The sequence below is a fragment of the Lacerta agilis genome, chromosome 5, assembly GCF_009819535.1.
Source record: "Lacerta agilis isolate rLacAgi1 chromosome 5, rLacAgi1.pri, whole genome shotgun sequence".
In the NCBI taxonomy this organism is placed as follows: domain Eukaryota; kingdom Metazoa; phylum Chordata; class Lepidosauria; order Squamata; family Lacertidae; genus Lacerta; species Lacerta agilis.
In genome coordinates, this window is record NC_046316.1 from 94,220,376 (window position 1) to 94,237,549 (window position 17,174).

The window sequence follows — 17,174 nt, forward strand, 5'->3', positions numbered from 1 at the left end:
ATGGCTTTGCTTAAACTCACAACAGCCCTGTAGGGAGGTCAGCTGAGGACTCAGAAATGGCTCAAGGTCTCTCAGCTCGAGCAGGAATTGCATGAGACTCTGTAGCCGCTATGCGTTGCAATTTCCTTTGTCATTTTGACTCAAATTAAGCCTTATTTATGCTCTCCTCACCCAAGCCAAATCTTTGCATGGTGAGATTTGTGTCCTTCGGGGCATGGCGACGGGCTGCTTCATATCCAAGGCAACGGTTGAAAAGGAAGTTACAGGATGCGGTTTTTATATTCAGCTTTGCAAGGTGAGCACCGGCCTTCGTCTGGGATATTCAATCAGGGAATGAGCCTTTTGAAATTGATAACGCTAAAGAGAGGGGGGAGAGAGAGAATCTGGCTCATCTCCCATCATAGCTCATAACTTAGGAAATCATGTCTCAAAGAGGTTCATTAAGGATGAGTGATTGTGGGGCTCCAGAAGAGACCCTCCTCCCTCCTTCCCTTTCGCAACGCCACTGCACGTTTTTTCCCCAACTGCGTGGTGGCCAGTTCCAAAAAGAGAAAGTGGCAGATCTCTCTGCAGCTTCCATGGTCTTGCAAACCCAAAGGCCAAGGCCACAATCCATGTCTACAGCAATGGCATTGCACTAATGTTTACTCGGAGGAGAGAGGTAGAAATTCTGCACATCCTGTTACAGTGGGACCTTGCTTCTCAAACTTAATCCGTTCCAAAACCAAAGCGTTCCAAAACCAAGGAGCGCTGTCCCATAGAACGTAATGCAAAACAGATTAATCTGTTCCAGACTTTTAAAAACAACCCCTAAAACAGGAATTTAACATGAATTTTACTATCTAACGAGACCATTGGTCCATAAAGTGAAAGCAATGATCAATGTACTGTACTATAAAATAAGTAAGACAGTATTGGAGATGATAAAAATTTAATTTTTTTTCCCTCTCACCTGCACTGATGATAGACATTGTTTCTATGAGGGGCTTTTATCCATTTCCACAGTCACACAATCAATCAATCAATCAATCAATCAATAGCTGAACTGGGTTCCACACAGTCACAAAAACAAATTAATCGAAAAAGCCTCAAAAACAGAAAACGCAAAATAAATAGCAAAAACAAAAGCGCCAAACTCAATCCGTTCCGGAAGTCCGTTTGATTTTCGAAATGTTCCAAAACCAAGGCGCAGCTTCAGATTGGTGCAGGCGCCCTGAAAACAATAGCCGACAGCCGCATCAGACGTCCGGCTTCTGAAAAACGTTTGAAAACCAGAACACTTACTTCCGGGTTTTTGGAGTTTGGGAACCAAGGCGTTTGAGACACAAGGTACCACTGTATTAGTGAGGCCAGTGTCCCGTACGCAAGACGGGTAAGATGCAGTTAAGGAGCAACAGAACAGCTGACTGTTAATGTTGACAGCGAGGTGTTGGAGTGGCAGGAGGTGATGGGCTAGACACCAAACAGCCGGGATGCAGTATATTTTTCATATATAGGGTATGTGCCGTGCCCAGTTCCATAAATATCTATTATGTAGTCTCTTAGTCTCTAAACTAAGAAGTCCCAAACTCTGCAACCTTCATAGGGGAGTCACTCCATGGCCTTATCGTGTGTGCAAAGGAGGGCAAAAACTCCCTTGCAGGGTATTATTATTATTATTATTATTATTATTATTATTATTGAATCCTAGAGTTGGAAGAGACCACAAGGGCCATCCAGTCCAACCCCCTGCAAGTGGTTAAGAGCGGTAGCCTCGTAATCTGGGGAACCGGGTTCGCGTCTCCGCTCCTCCACATGCAGCTGCTGGGTGACCTTGGGCTAGTCACACTTCTCTGAAGTCTCTCAGCCCCACTCACCTCACAGACGAAACAAAATAGAAAATTCTTTCCAGTGTTTGTTGTGGGGGAGGAAGGGAAAAGAGAATGTGAGCCGCTTTGAGACTCCTTCGGGTAGTGAAAAGCGGGATATCAAATCCAAACTCTTCTTCTTCTTCTTCTTCTTCTTCTTCTTCTTCTTCTTCTTCTTCTTCTTCTTCTTCTTCTTCCCTCCCCAGATACGATCTCTGCAAATAGCCCCTGATTTCCGGCTTGCAATCAAAGGGAAAGGACCGCACCCACTTGCAAAGCATCGCCTGGGTCTCTGCATCATTGCTCAGGAAGCAGGGAGGGAGCACAACCTTGTGGGTGACCTTGTCCTAAAAGGGAGTGCAACCAGTCTGTGAGAGCCCCAGCTTCTTCTGCATCGGCTCAGGCTGTGGAGGAAGACAACCAACGCGACCGGAATCCACCAGAGCCATTTCCGAAATTAAGCACCTTCCATTACGCAACCTGGCCCCAAACCAGCAGCGTTCACCTGCTCCAGGAGTCAGAAATGCTGGCTTTGCGCATCCTTGATGGCTTGGCAGTCCTCTAGAGGTGCAGCTACAGGCCTTGGACAGATGCCTTTGGTTCGTCCCAACAGGTCTGCCTGCCCTGTAGATTGGCTCTCCTTCCCAAATCTTTTCTCAAAAGCCAGGAATAATTCACAAGGTGAGGGTGCCAGAAGCTCAGCAGGGGTGTCAGGGGGTTCAAGGAGGCTGCGTGGACCTCAGGGGCTCACCTGACAAGTGAATGGTGGAAGGCGTTTGGCAAGCTCAGGCCTTTCAGCTTTCAGTTCCCTGCAAAGAGGCTTTCAGCTTCTGGCTTGAAGGTTTTAAGCTACGTACCTGAATGTCCAGCTTTGGGGGGTGGGGGGAGGACTTGCCAAGAAAGCCGAGAGCCGGCTCTGCCTTGCATCCAAACTTTTCCACCAACTTCTCTCCTAGAACAAGGCTGGGGAAGGTTGGGAGTCAAACCAAACTTGAGCCTCCGTCATAGGGCAATGTGGGCATGATTTTTTTTCTTTCTAAGCAAAGCCCTGTTGGGGCTCGAGCCATCTTGGATGCCACATCCTAGACAGTGGGATGACCATTTCACGGAATCGCAGAATTGTAGATACGGAAGGGACACCCAAGGGCCATCTAGTCCAACCCCCTGCAATGCAGGAATCTGAGTTTAAAAAAACCCCAAATGAAAGGCTTGCCTCTGGAAAAGCAAGCTCTGGGATTGCTGGACACATGCATGCTTTGCAAAACTGACACTCGGTAGACTTTAAGCATGAAGAGGGCAGGACAAATTCATGGAGGCAAGGGCTATCAAAAGCTACTAGCCAAGATGACTAGGCTCTGCCTCAACAGTTGGGGGCAGCAACGCTTCTCAGCACCAGTTGCTGAGAATCGCAATGTGCTCAAATCCTGCTTGCGGGTTTCCCATTGAGGCATCAAGTTGACCACTGAAAGGAAAGGAGGCTGGAGTAGATGGGCCATTGGCCTGATCCACAGAGGCAGAGCAAGGTGGGTGTGGTGGGTGCGGCTCGCCCTGGGTGTCATCCCTGAGGGCGGTGACATCACCACCCTGCCCCCCCGGGACGCTCGCCACGGGTGGCGCACCCCCCAGGACACACACATCTGGGAAGCTTGGCGCAGGCAGTGCACCCCCCCCCGGGACACACACACCCTGGGACGCTCATCCCGCCCCTATGGCTAGCCCCACCCCTATGGGCGGCTAGCCCTGCCCCCTCTCTGCCACTGCTGATTTGGCATGCTTTCTTATGTTCTTAAGCAAATTCGTCACCAGTTTGGATTGATAGTCCCCTTCCCACCCCCACCCCCCAAAAATTAAATAAAAACCAATCCCTCAACCCAACCCAGCTAGCAGATCCCTGGATTCTGATCCGGCAATGTTTTGAGGGGGATAAGGACTCCTTACTTAATGCACACAGGTAAGGGCTGCAGCAAAGGCAATGCTCAACCTGAGTCACAGAATCCGAGAATTGTAGAGCTGGAAGGGACCCCGAGGGTCATCCAGCCCAACCCCCTGGAATGGAGGAATACGCAGCTGTCCCATACGGTGATCGAACCTGCAACATTGGCATTACAGTACCAGCTATCCAGTCCTTCACTCAGTTCACTAAAGTAGCATTTCTTTATTCATTACGCACGCACACTTTTCCCTTTCCACATAGCTTGAAGCAACGTTTCAGCCTCACAACAACCCTGTGAGGTAGGTGAAGCTGAGGCAGAGTGGCCTGCCCACGGTGGCCCCATGAGCTTCCCAACCAAGGCCAGAGCTGCCCATGTCCCAGCACGGCCCTCTAGCTAGGACTCTGAGTCCTCTCCCCATGAAAGTGGATCTGCGGCCATGTCCCCCCTCAGCCTGGAAGCTGAGCAGCACCTCTGGGTGGCCCCTGGCTTCACGATCTCCTCGTAGGACGGAGGTGGCCCATTCCTCACCACCGTATCAAAGATGAAGTCGGAGGAGCTCCACTGGGGGTGAGGGTGGATTGGAGGCACGGTCCTCAGCCTACCGTCACTCTCTAGAGAAAGAGAGAGAGAGAAAAGAAGTGCCCATGGTAATGTGAGAAAGCAATCGGCGAAACATAAAAGCAAAGAATGGTAGAGTTGGAAGGGACCCCCAGGGGTCATCCAAACCAACCCCCTGCAGTGCAGGAACCACAGCTCAAGGATGCCTAGCAGAGATCAAACCTGGCTCTTTCTTGGTTAATTTTCATATCAGTGTCTCCTTGGGGTGAGATATCTATAATCTCGCTTAGTGTTTGTTTTTGGTCCGTCCCCCCCAGTTCAGTCTTTATTGATTTATAAACAATACATCCATTCACCTCGAAACACCAAAACACAAAAGCATTACAAGTAAACCACTACCAATACAACAAAGAAAAATACAACCGGGGGGGGGGGGGAAGGTAACTTTCTTCTCCACCTGGTGACTTCCGACCTCCTCCACGTGGGTCCTTTATTTCCTTATTAGCTGCATCTATTTTTCAATAAACCTAACCAATGTTAAATGTTGTTTGTATTCTTTTTGACTTATGTTATTACGAGAGTTCGTCAAAGCATATTAAAGGTTTGATGTAGGGACAATGTTCTTTTAAATATAGTCTATAGGTGTTCCGGAATCAAGATTGCCGGAAAAAATATCAACAACCTCAGATATGCTGATGATACTACCTTGACGGCAGAAAGTAAGGAGGAATTAAAGAACCTTTTAATGAGGGTGAAAGAGGAGAGCGCAAAATATGGTCTGAAGCTCAACATCAAAAAAACTAAGATCATGGCCAGTGGTCCCATCACCTCCTGGCAAATAGAAGGGGAAGAAATGGAGGCAGTGAGAGATTTCACTTTCTTGGGCTCCATGATCACTGCAGATGGTGACAGCAGTCACGAAATTAGAAGACGCCTGCTTCTTGGGAGGAAAGCAATGACAAACCTAGACAGCATCTTAAAAAGCAAAGACATCACCTTGCCGACAAAGGTCCGTATAGTTAAAGCTATGGTTTTCCCAGTAGTAATGTACGGAAGTGAGAGCTGGACCATCAAGAAGGCTGATCGCCGAAGAATTGATGCTTTTGAATTATGGTGCTGGAGGAGACTCTTGAGAGTCCCATGGACTGCAAAAAGATCAAACCTATCCATTCTCAAAGAAATCAGCCCTGAGTGCTCACTAGAAGGACAGATCCTGAAGCTGAGGCTTCAGTACTTTGGCCACCTCATGAGAAGAGAAGACTCCCTGGAAAAGACCCCGATGTTGGGAAAGATGGAGGGCACAAGGAGAAGGGGATGACAGAGGATGAGATGGTTGGACAGTGTTCTCGAAGCTACCAACCTGAGTCTGACCAAACTGCGGGAGGCAGTGAAGGATAGGCGTGCCTGGCGTGCTCTGGTCCATGGGGTCACGAAGAGTCGGACACGACTGAACGACTGAACAACAGCAACATAGGTGTCCCATTCTTTGTTAAACTTTTGGATCGACCAGTCCCCAACCTTCTCTGTCATGTTCGCTAATTCTATATACTCAAACCATTTATCCTGCCACTCCTCTTTAGTTGGTATTTTATCTCCTCTCCACCCTTTGGCTGACAGCATTCTCGCTGCATTTGATGCATACGTAAAAAAAACCTCCTTTCTATTATTGGAATGCCTGATGCCATAATATCCTCGCTTAGGGTTTTTCATCCAGACTTCTGAAGGAGCCCAGATGAGAAGCAGATCCTCTCTCCACATCCAGACGCGAAACTCACTGTGTCCTGAATCGGCGTCGCTGAGGGCAAACACGGCGACTGTCCGCTGAGAGGAGGAGGGCCTCCGCCGTTTCACCCAGCGCTGCAGGCAGCAGGCGGTGATGCACAGAAGGATCGCAGCCAAGAAAAGGGAGATGTAGAACCTGAAGGAGAGAGAAATCGACAAGGCTCAGCTCAGAAAACTTGGACTCTCCAGGAGAAAAACTGAAGGATGAGTTCAGCCATTCCAAACAGGTTACAAAAAAACGAGACTCTGACTTTTAATGTTTTTGCCTACACCTCATTTATGAAAAAAAAAACCAGCCCAGTCCTGTGGAACTCTCTGCCACTAGAGATTCAGCAGGTGCCTTCTGTGCCAGCTTTTCCCATTCCAGCAGGTCTATGCAGGCAATTAAGAAGTCTTCCTTCCACAATGGTTAATTGGTGTCTGTGGTATTTCTTTCTTTCAAAACATTTTAATGTTTCTCTATTGGATGGTTTTATGTAAACCATTTTGGTATGTTTTTGTGACACAACAGCAACAATTTTCAAAAATATAAATCTATCTATCTGTCCTTGGGAGTGTATCCTTCATTAATGCTTTCCCCTACAGATACTAAACACGCACCAGATGTACCAGGCAATCAGACTCTGCTCTTCGTAAACATCACACCTGAAAATGAAAAGAATAAGATCAATACGGTGAATGGAGGTATTTGGGTTTTCTCTCAGCAGGGACACAACCCACCCCTCCAAAAACTTGTTACTGTACTCACAAGCCTCTGACACGGGTGATCCTGAAAGTTCACATTTCATCAATTTGCAGAAAAATTGGTACATGGGCTAAAATTTTAACTGCATTCAATAGCACCCCCCTTCCCTGTTCCACTGACATCAAATTCAGTATTTCTTTACAACCTGTTCCCAAGAGCCATTCTACTAGGCTAGCACCGTCTACTCTTGAGTCTTCTCCTTCTCTGGCGATCCCTCGTAGCTGAGTAAGATTGTCTTCCATAAACACGGTTTTAACAATGAGTCCGTAAGTGACTGTGGAGGCTAATTCTGGATCCACACGTCCTTCCACAGTGGGGACATGGGTTCCCAGGCGGGAGTTGATCACGGTGTGGATCTGCCAAGTGTGCCTTCCTCTTAGCATGTTTTTCCCTTGCGTCCTGAGTTCGAGTGTCTTCAAAGCCCACAACACCTTTGGTAAAGGCTGTTCTCCAACTGGAGCGCTTGAAAGCAAGGCTTTCCCAGTTTTCAGTGTTTATACTACATTGTTTTAGATTTGCCTTGAGAAAGTCTTTAAACCTCTTTTGTTGACCACCAGCATTACACTTTCAATTTTTAAAACAAAATAAAAAATAAGAAAAATCCTTCCAGTAGCACCTTAGGCACCAACTAAGTTGTTCTTGGTTGGTCTCTAAGGTGCTACTGGAAGGATTTTTTTTATTTTTTATTTTGTTTTCACTATGGCAGACCAACACAGCTACCTACCTGTAACTTTCCATTTTTAAGTTTGTGATAGAGTAGTTGCTTTGGAAGACGATAAGCAGGCACAACATGACCAGTCCAACGAAGTCCTCCTGCCACCCCTGATCTCTGAGCTACTCTCCACCCCCCATCCTAAAGAGAGACGCCTCCTCACGCTGCCCCACAGGGGCCTAGGAAGCACCCCCTGGCTAGCCCCAAAGGCACCATTCGCGGCTGCAACAAACAGACGCACAAGCCTTTGGGTGGCAGAGATGCAAGAGGGCATCAGAGGAAGGAGGGAAGGAAGGAAGGAAAGAGGGACACAGGCCAGTGTTGCCCGCAGCATCCCTGACCATCATTCAAAGCAGCCCAAGATGCCATGACACACTGGTTGAAAACCACTGCCACAGAGTAAGCTGTCTTGCCCAGTTTAGCGGGGCCACTTCCCCTTTACCTTGGCAGGAAATGGGTATTTGTTCACCCTCCAGTCTACATCTGTGTAAAGAGGTTTGGTTGCTCACAAGCAACTCTTGAGCTCCTCTACCAATAATCTAGGAACTTTCACCACTTTGTAACTACCAGTAAGTAAGTGTTACTGCCTGTGCAACTTTTCTGACCGATATATGGAACGGCACATAAACCTGACCTTTGGAAAGTTTGAAAGTAAATCAGTTTTTAACTTAACCAAATGACTGAAATTTTCTTATGCTGGGAAAAGAGGGAAATTTTGGAACTCACTTGGAAGGGAATATATGAAAGCCTATATTTTCACATTTTATTTTGTGATTTTTAACTCTCTGCTGGGGTTCTCTCACCAAAGAGTATTTGCCGCAAAACTGGATCTTCGCACAAGGGAATTCTCCTCTCTATATTTATGTTTTCCTTGAACCAACAATTAAATCTTCACAACAACCCTGTGAGGCAGGATGGGCTGAGAGAAGACAGGGATTGGTCCAAGGTCACAGTCGGTGAGCCGAGTGGGGATTTGAATCCTGGTCTCTTCTCCCAGGCCCTAGTACAACGCTTCAACCACTGCACCACACTACTAGATTACAGTTGAGAAAGAGCCATAGCTCTGTACTTGGAATGAGGAAGGTCTTGAAACTCTGGAGAGCCACTGCCGGCCAGGGTTGGCAATACTGAGCTTAGATGGGCCACTAGTCTCCCTTGGTGTAAAGCTGGTTCCTCTGCTGCAGATACGCATCAGGTGCTTGGACCCAATTCATGCACCATCCCAGTCCCGGCAGCACCAGCCCAGCCTTGCAACTTTGCACTGTCTCTCCTCCCCACCCAAACTAATTTCCCCAGAATAGAAAAAGTAATGCAAATTGGAACTGGCTTACCTGTCAGCAGATTCACACTCTGCTTCTGAACCCGATGCCTGAAACACACAGAGAACATGAGAAACTGGGGTGCCGTTAGGTGAGCTTAGACTCCAGGCTTTCAACCTTGGGGCTTTAACTGTCTTTAGATGGCAACAAGGATTGTGGCGCTGTGGTCTAAACCACTGAGCCTAGAGCTTGCTGATCAGAAGGTCGGCGGTTTGAATCCCCATGACGGGGTGAGCTCCCGTTGCTCTGTCCCAGCTCCTGCCAACCTAGCAGTTCAAAAGCACCTCAAAGTGCAAGTAGATAAATAGGTACTGCTATGGGGGGGAAGGTAAACGGCGTTTCTGTGCGTTGCTCTGGTTTGTTAGAAGCGGCTTTGTCATGCTGGCCACATGACCCAGAAGCTGTCTGCAGACAAACACCAGCTCCCTTGGTCTATAGAGGGAGATGAGCACCGAAACCCCAGTTATCCACGACTGGATCAAACGGTCAGGGGTACCTTTACCATTACCTTTAAGGATTAAAGGTAAAGGGACCCCTGACCATTAGGTCCAGTCGTGGCTGACTCTGGGGTTGCGGTGCTCATCTCACGTTACTGGCCGAGGGAGCCAGTGTACAGCTTCCAGGTCATGTGGCCAGCATGACAAAGCCACTTCTGGCGAACCAGAGCAGCGCACGGAAACGCCATTCACCTTCCCGCTGGAGCAGTACCTATTTATCTACTTGTACTTTGATGTGCTTTTGAACTGCTAAGTGGGCAGGAGCTGGGACCGAGCAACGGGAGCTCACCCCGTCGCAGGGATTCGAACCACCGACCTTCTGATCAGCAAGCCCTAGGCTCTGTGGTTTAACCCACAGCGCCACCCACGTCCCCTACCTTTAAGGATTACTTAACTGCAAAACGCCTAGTCTTCAGAAGCATCGCTGCCTCCAACTGTGAAGGCACAGCAGAGCCATCCTGGCTAGGAGCCTTCGATAATCTTCACACAAAAAGCTTGTAAGCCTTGAATCTCTTTGAAAACAGGAGGTTTAATCAGGCCATATGGGTCACAGATTTTTGCTTAAAGCAGGGTGGAGAATCCTAAATCACAAGAGTCTAGAAGAAAACTTAGACAGCATCTATGGTAAATCCGGGTGTCGTTGTCATTGTCGTTGTTGTAGTCGTTGTCGCTGTTGCTGTTGTCCTTTCCTCTTTAAAAGCCACCCATGTTGGTGTCCAGCACTGCCTCTTGGGGCTTCACAGGCAGCAGAAGACCTCAAGAGTGCCCACCACAACGGTGACCCCAGTAAAAACCAGAATCATGCACCCCCATATAGCTCAGTTGGTAGAGCATGAGATTCTTAATCTCAGAGTCGTGGGTTCGAACCCCACACTGGGCAAAAGATTCCTGCATTGCAGAGGTTTGGACCTTCACGGTCCCTTCCAACTCTGTGGTCCTATGAAAGAATACGTCTTCTCCAAAGAACAGTTCTCAAGGGCACAGAGCCCTCGGGACCCACTCCTCAAAAATATATTCCCTCAAGTGGATTCGCCACAATCTTATTCGTGTCCTATCAAAAGGAAATATACTGTGCTCTCTCCTCAGCCGTATAAATTATGTGGGAAAGTATAAATAACACATACGGAACTCAACTAATGGAGTAGCCCAGAAGAATGTACAAGGAGAATTTATTGCTGTCCCATCTCTGCCAGAGCTCTTACTTTATACCTCATTAGCAGATCTTGCTTGCCCAAGGAGAGTTATCCTATCGCCCGTTCTGAGCAACACCCTTTGTGTTAAATTTGTGAGAGACAAAGTTAATGAAGGTCTGGCTTCTCAGTCAGCGGTGGTGCTTCGGGCAAAATAAAATAAAATAAAATAAAGCCCAAGTAATAATGCTACCCAGAACAAGGAGGCTGAGGGAGGGTACCTGGAAAGAACGCAGAGAAACAAAGGAGTTTTTTCCACTAGAGTTGAAACGAATTTTGAGGTGGGTGGTGGGAAATCCCAAGTGCGACTTATATTTTTCGGCTTGCAGAAAGTTCACATTTATATTTCCCTGAATGAGGTTTCCCCCACGCATAGGAGCCTCTGGCAGTGATGCATGTCCGTAACGGCAGCATTGCCAAAATTATTATTTAGAATAATAAATAGCAAATTATTGGGATAATTGAATTCAGCGGGTAATAATAAATCCCAAAGTGTTCCTTTGGAAGGCTCCTATCGCTGCAGCCTCAAGCAGCTCTCAAAGCAGCTTTCAAAAGATTCTTAAAATAAAATGGAGCTGAAATTTAGTGCAGGGAGAGAAAACCAGAAGGTTTCAGTCTGCCTCCCATGGACTCCTTCCTTGTTCTTCCCAGGGGGTTACAGGTGGGTAGCCAAACTCAGTTGGTCTCTAAGGTGCTACTAGAAAGAATTTTCGATTTTGTTTTCCCAGGGGGTTGTACGAGGCAATGGCCCCCACCAAGATTCTCCAAGGTCAAGGTCCCAAAAGGTTCTGAATACTCTGTATACTCATACAACACAAGAACATTATGAAGAGTCCTGGATGTTTAGCATCAGATCCCCATTGAGAAACCTGCAAGCAGGATTCGAACACAAGAGCAACTCTCTCCCCCTGTGGTTTCCAGCAACAGGGATGAAGAAGCACTGCTGCCCCGACCGTGGAGACAGAGCAGAGCCATCCTGGCTAGTAGCCAGCCACCCATCTCCTCCATGAATGTGCCTGATCCTCTTTGAAAGCTATCAGAGTTGGTGGCCACCCCTGCCTCCTGTGGGGAGGAGTTCCACAGGTTAACTGTGCGCTGCATGAAGACAGAGTTTCCTTTATCTCAAGAAGTGTGCATGCACACGAAAGCTCATACCAAGAACAAACTTAGTTGGTCTCTAAGGTGCTACTGGAAGGAATTTTTTATTTAATTTGTTTTTACATTATTTCTGTGGCTCTCCTGTGGGACTCAGGAGCCCAGTTAGGTCACCCCTTGCCTGCAGAGTGGGCAGCCTCTCACGCTTTTTTGAACACCTTCCCTTGTGGATAATAATAATTTGTTTATACCCCACCAATCTGGCTGGGTTTCCCTCAGCCTCCTCTCCTGTCCCCTCTCCTTGGGAGTCCTCCGGGCAGCTCCTGCTGCCATCCCTGGTCTCTGAGCTGCCCCCCCCCCCCTGCACCAAGGAGAGGTGCCTCCCAGAGGCACCATTTGCCTGCGGAGCTTATAGCCAGGGCTGCTGTAAGACGCAAAAGGGCATCAGAAAAAGGAAGGTGTTATGTACTGAGTTGAATAGGATCCAAACTGCAGCAGGCTGATTGGTCCTAGAACAATAGGATTGAGATTGCAGCAGTCTGACTGGTCCCAGAACAATAGGATTGAGATTGCAGCAGTCTGACTGGTCCCAGAACAATAGGATTGAGATTGCAGCAGTCTGATTGGTCCCAGAACAATAGGATTGAGATTGCAGCAGTCTGATTGGTCCGCAGGAGCCACCCAATCCAGCTCCAGGTGGAAGTGAATCTGCACTCTGATTGGCATACAGGAGTATCCCGGAATTAGCCAATCACGTGGGGCCCATTGTGTAAATAGTGTATATAAAGCAAACGTTTTGGGGGAACTACAGTCCTCACTACTATGAGCTGAATAAAGAGCATGAAAATCACACTGGACTCCGAGTATCTTTCACTGGCGACGAAGGTGGGATCCCGCTGAGCTGACTGCAACACACAGCACCGCAGCAACGCCACCTGCCGCACAGCTGCCTCGCACCGTGTATCCAGGCTGCAACCTCCCAGGCAGGACTGGAACTTAGAGGGGAGGGGTGTTATGTACTGAGTTGAATAGGATCCAAACTGCAGCAGGCTGATTGGTCCTAGAACAATAGGATTGAGATTGCAGCAGTCTGACTGGTCCCAGAACAATAGGATTGAGATTGCAGCAGTCTGACTGGTCCCAGAACAATAGGATTGAGATTGCAGCAGTCTGATTGGTCCCAGAACAATAGGATTGAGATTGCAGCAGTCTGATTGGTCCGCAGGAGCCACCCAATCCAGCTCCAGGTGGAAGTGAATCTGCACTCTGATTGGCATACAGGAGTATCCCGGAATTAGCCAATCACGTGGGGCCCATTGTGTAAATAGTGTATATAAAGCAAACGTTTTGGGGGAACTACAGTCCTCACTACTATGAGCTGAATAAAGAGCATGAAAATCACACTGGACTCCGAGTATCTTTCAGAAGGGAAGGAAAGAGGGACAGAGGCCATTGTTGTCCGCAGCACCCCTTGACCATCATTCAAGGCACACGGGTTGAAAACCACTGCCCTAAGGTATCCCTGAACCAAGATTTAAAGAACCAACCCTTGACATTAGTGCAGAAACATACTGCAATGGTAACCAGCAGAGCTCTTGGAAGTACTGATGGTATTTGATCCTTCTTTTATCAGTCCTGAATCTTCCAACACTCAGCTTCATAGAATGCCTGTGTTTTCTAGAGTTACAAGAGAGGGAGAAAAACTTCTCCATCCACTTCCCCCAAGTCCTGTATGATTTTATGAACTTTAATCGTGTCGTTTCTCACTCAACTTTTATCTAAACTAAAAAGTCCCAGATGCTGCAGCCTTTTTTCAACGGGGAGTCGCTCCAACCCCTTGCCCATTTTAGCGGCCCTTTTCCGAACCTTTTCCAACTCTGCAATATCCCTTTTTGTGAGGCGAGTTGGCCAGGACTGCACACAGTGTTCCAAATGCGGTTGCACCATATATCTGTATAACGGGGTTATGATATAAGGTCAATGCTCACCTCAACATACAAGATTCCCTGGGCGAGTGCCAAGCAGATCTCTCCGGTTTGCAGGACCAGAAGGAAGTCCAGCCCCGGTGGAAGGTTCCTCATGGCCAACCTTTGCGAAAGCTTCTCAAGTCTCAGTTCTTCACCTGCGGTTCTCCTGTGTTTGATCTGGAATGCTTCCCAGCTCCTTGTGCGGCCGGGGGTGGGGGGTTAATTATGGGATGTGGAGCAAGTGCATCGGGCAATAGATTGCCCATGTGACGTGAGAGTTATTGCTGCAAAGGGCATCCCACTCGAGGAGCTTACCTGTGGGCCCTGGTGAAGGTCAGGCATTTGCAAATTGGAAACATCCTTTTTATTATACCTCCTAAGACCTGGATCTAACAGCATCTATGTGCTTGGGAAATGCCAATTAGGCAAATAAGCATTCAAATTTTTTTTCCCCAAGAAGTTCAAGCTGCAAAAATATTATTGGGAGCCAGCCACCCCGCTCCCCGCAATTTATTTCACCTCTAATGAAATGTTATTCAGTTCCTTAAATTCTCCCTCCTCCTCCCCCCCTCTTCGTGTGGTTCTACTTTATTCCTGCCCCCCCTCCCGAAACACAAGCCCTTGTGTTGCAAAGCCATCATTACTCTGTTCCTTGCGAAATTAACACAAATAGTGTTGCTGGGAATGAGCATTCCCTTCATTTAAAGTTAAAGATTGAGCTCAATTGCATCCTCGGGGCAATGATTGACCGAGGTGCTGAAGAGCAGCTCAGAAATACTCGGGGCTGGATCAGTGCTGAGGGCAGGAGTGGGACCTTTGCTGCTCTCTCCTCTTGGCCTGGATCCCAGCCACTCAAAAAGGGAAGGGTTTGGCGCTTAGGGCTACAACACCAGTGAAGACTTGCATTTGTAAATCCACCGGGAAGTCAAAGCTCACAGAGTGAATTTTCCTATCGCCCCCTGGTGTCACCCAAATATAATGCAATCCAATGGAAAGAGAGACTTGGGACCTTGTTGTTGTTCGGTCGTTCAGTCATGTCCGCCTCTTCGTGTCCCCATGGACCAGAGCACGCCAGGCACTCCTGTCTTCCACTGCTTCCCACAGTTTGGTCAGACTCATGTTGGTGGCTTCAAGAACACTGTCCAACCATCTCGTCCTCTGTCGCCCCCTTCTCCTTGTGCCCTCCATCTTTCTCAACATCAGGGTCTTTTCCAGGGAGTCATCTCTTCTCATGAGGTGGCCAAAGTACTGGAGCCTCATATTCAGGATCTGTCCTTCTAGTGAGCACTCAGGGCTGATTTCTTTGAGAATGGATAGGTTTGATCTTTTTGCAGTCCATGGGACTCTCAAGAGTCTCCTCCAGCACCACAATTCAAAAGCATCAATTCTTCAGCGATCAGCCTTCTTTATGGTCCAGCTCTCAGTTCCATACATCACTACTGGGAAAACCATAGCTTTAACTATACGGACCTTTGTTGGCAAGGTGATGTCTCTGCTTTTGAAGATGCTGTCTAGGTTTGTCATTGCTTTCCTCCCAAGAAGCAGGCATCTTCTAATTTCGTGACTGCTGTCACCATCTGCTGTGATCATGGAGCCCAAGAAAGTAAAATCTCAGAATTGTAGTGCTGGAAGACACCCCCAAGTCAGGTGCATCCCATTTCAAAGGGATTTCAAAGGCAGAATTGACGTTTCGGGGAAATTTTCCACTTTGCCCTGGATCTTAGAGAAGTCAGTCACTGATCTATCATGAGTCGCCAACCCCACCCACCCGTCAATGCCTTTGCCAACTGACCTTTCCCCAACCCTCCTTTAAACCTCCCCACTTGAAATAACCTCAGAGTTGAGTGTTGATTTCATGCTCTTTATTTCAGCTCATGGTAAACAGTGAGTGAGTGCTGTCCCCCCAAACCTCTGGCTATATATACATTATTTACACAATGGGTCCCGTGTGATTGGCTGATTCAACTCCCCTCCTGGAGCCGGATTGGACTGCTCCTGCAGGCCAATCAGGTTACTGATTCACTTCCTCCTGGAGCCGGATTGGGCGGCTCCTGCAGACCAATCAGGTTGCTGCCTTCTAGGATCCTACCTGCCTATTGTTCTAGGATCCAAGCTCAGTACATAACACCACCACTCACCTGCCCTCACAGCTCACCCAACAGCTTGCCAACACACTCTGTGAAGCACATTCTCATGCCATTAAACAGCTCACCTGGGCCACTGGCCACCCATGCCGCTTGCTCACTCACCTGCCTGCCTACCATTCATCAATCTCAGCTCTCCGACCCCACGGCAGGGGCAAAGCAGGGCCACCAGGTGAGGCCACCTGAGCCTCAAGCGACAGCAAAGGATCCAGGAGTACCCCCAAGCTACGTACCTGCTCCTTAAGAGGAAGCATAACTCCATCAAGGAGGAGGCAATCTGGTCTGGGGAACCACCCACTAACAGACCCTCAGTCTTTTCTGCATTGAGCTTCAGTTTGTTGGCTCTCATCCAACATTTCCGAGGCAAGATACCGACTTGTTACTTCCAATGCCTCACCTACAGATGCAAAGGAGAAGTAGAGATGTGCGTCATCAGCATATTGCGTTCAATGTACTCCAAAACTCCAGATGATGTGATGTGAAATGCAGCGTGACGACGACCTTACATTTATATATATATAGGAAGAAAGGGGGTTATGTCCAATGATGGGAGGGGCCAGGAGCAAGACCAAGAATAATAGCACTTGCTGCTATCACCCCGTGTGCACCTCACAAGTCACATATTCTATCTGCACCTGTCACACGCAAAGTTTCAAATTGCAACCGTGGTGCTTTTTAAAACCAATTAATAGTGGCTCAAAAGTGAGCACATGGAAAGGTCTGATGGGAAGATCTAATTACTGCTAACCATGTCTGCCTTTGGAAAAGTCTGTCCATCACGAGCTAATTCCAGATTGCTTCCCATTTCTGCAATTATTTCGCCCCAAGCAGCCTGCTGGTTCTTCCACAAGATACTGCTATCTCAGATGCCAGTACAGAGCTCTCCAAATTGCTTCAATTAAAGGGGGTCCATGTGTCATCTCTGGAATGTGTTAGCGGGGAAAGCAAGTGTCCAAGAAACAGGAAAACAGATCTGTACTCAATGCACAAAACTATGTTTTTTTGGGCTGAAATAATCAGGAATTGACATTTTTGGTCGATTTGCAGGTCCAGAACTAGGCTGAAAAATAGCCCCTTATTATGAAATTGCCAAAAGCAGGAGTTACAGGTGGGTAGCCGTGTTGGTCTGCCATAGTCGAAACAAAATAGAAAATTCTTTCCAGTAGCACCTTAGAGACCAACTGAGTTTGTTCTTGGTATGAGCTTTCGTGTGCATGCACACTTCTTCAGATACACTGAAACAGAAGTCACCAGATCCTTAAATATAGTGAGGGAGTGGGGAGGGGTATTACTCAGAGGGTGGTGGGAATGGGTGATCAGCTGATAGGTGTGGAAAACCTGTTGAGGACTCTTAACGGCAGCCGTTTAGGGTCATCTTTTGAAC

The 17,174-nt window shown here is 47.9% G+C and overlaps 1 protein-coding gene and 1 non-coding gene across 2 annotated transcripts; one reads left to right on the plus strand and one right to left on the minus strand.

Annotated features, from left to right (window-relative positions):
- Positions 1–4,140: 4,140 nt before the first annotated feature.
- On the minus strand, positions 4,141–13,760 carry TMEM207 (transmembrane protein 207). Its single transcript, XM_033148208.1, has 5 exons — positions 13,668–13,760; positions 8,910–9,031; positions 6,722–6,766; positions 6,115–6,257; positions 4,141–4,392 (listed from the first exon to the last, which is right to left on the minus strand). The coding sequence occupies exons 1-5, from the start codon at positions 13,758–13,760 to the stop codon at positions 4,175–4,177; spliced, it is 621 nt and encodes a 206-aa protein (XP_033004099.1). The 3' UTR covers positions 4,141–4,174.
- On the plus strand, positions 10,202–10,274 carry TRNAK-CUU. The gene has a single exon. It is a non-coding gene; the product is annotated as a tRNA-Lys (tRNA).
- Positions 13,761–17,174: the final 3,414 nt, after the last annotated feature.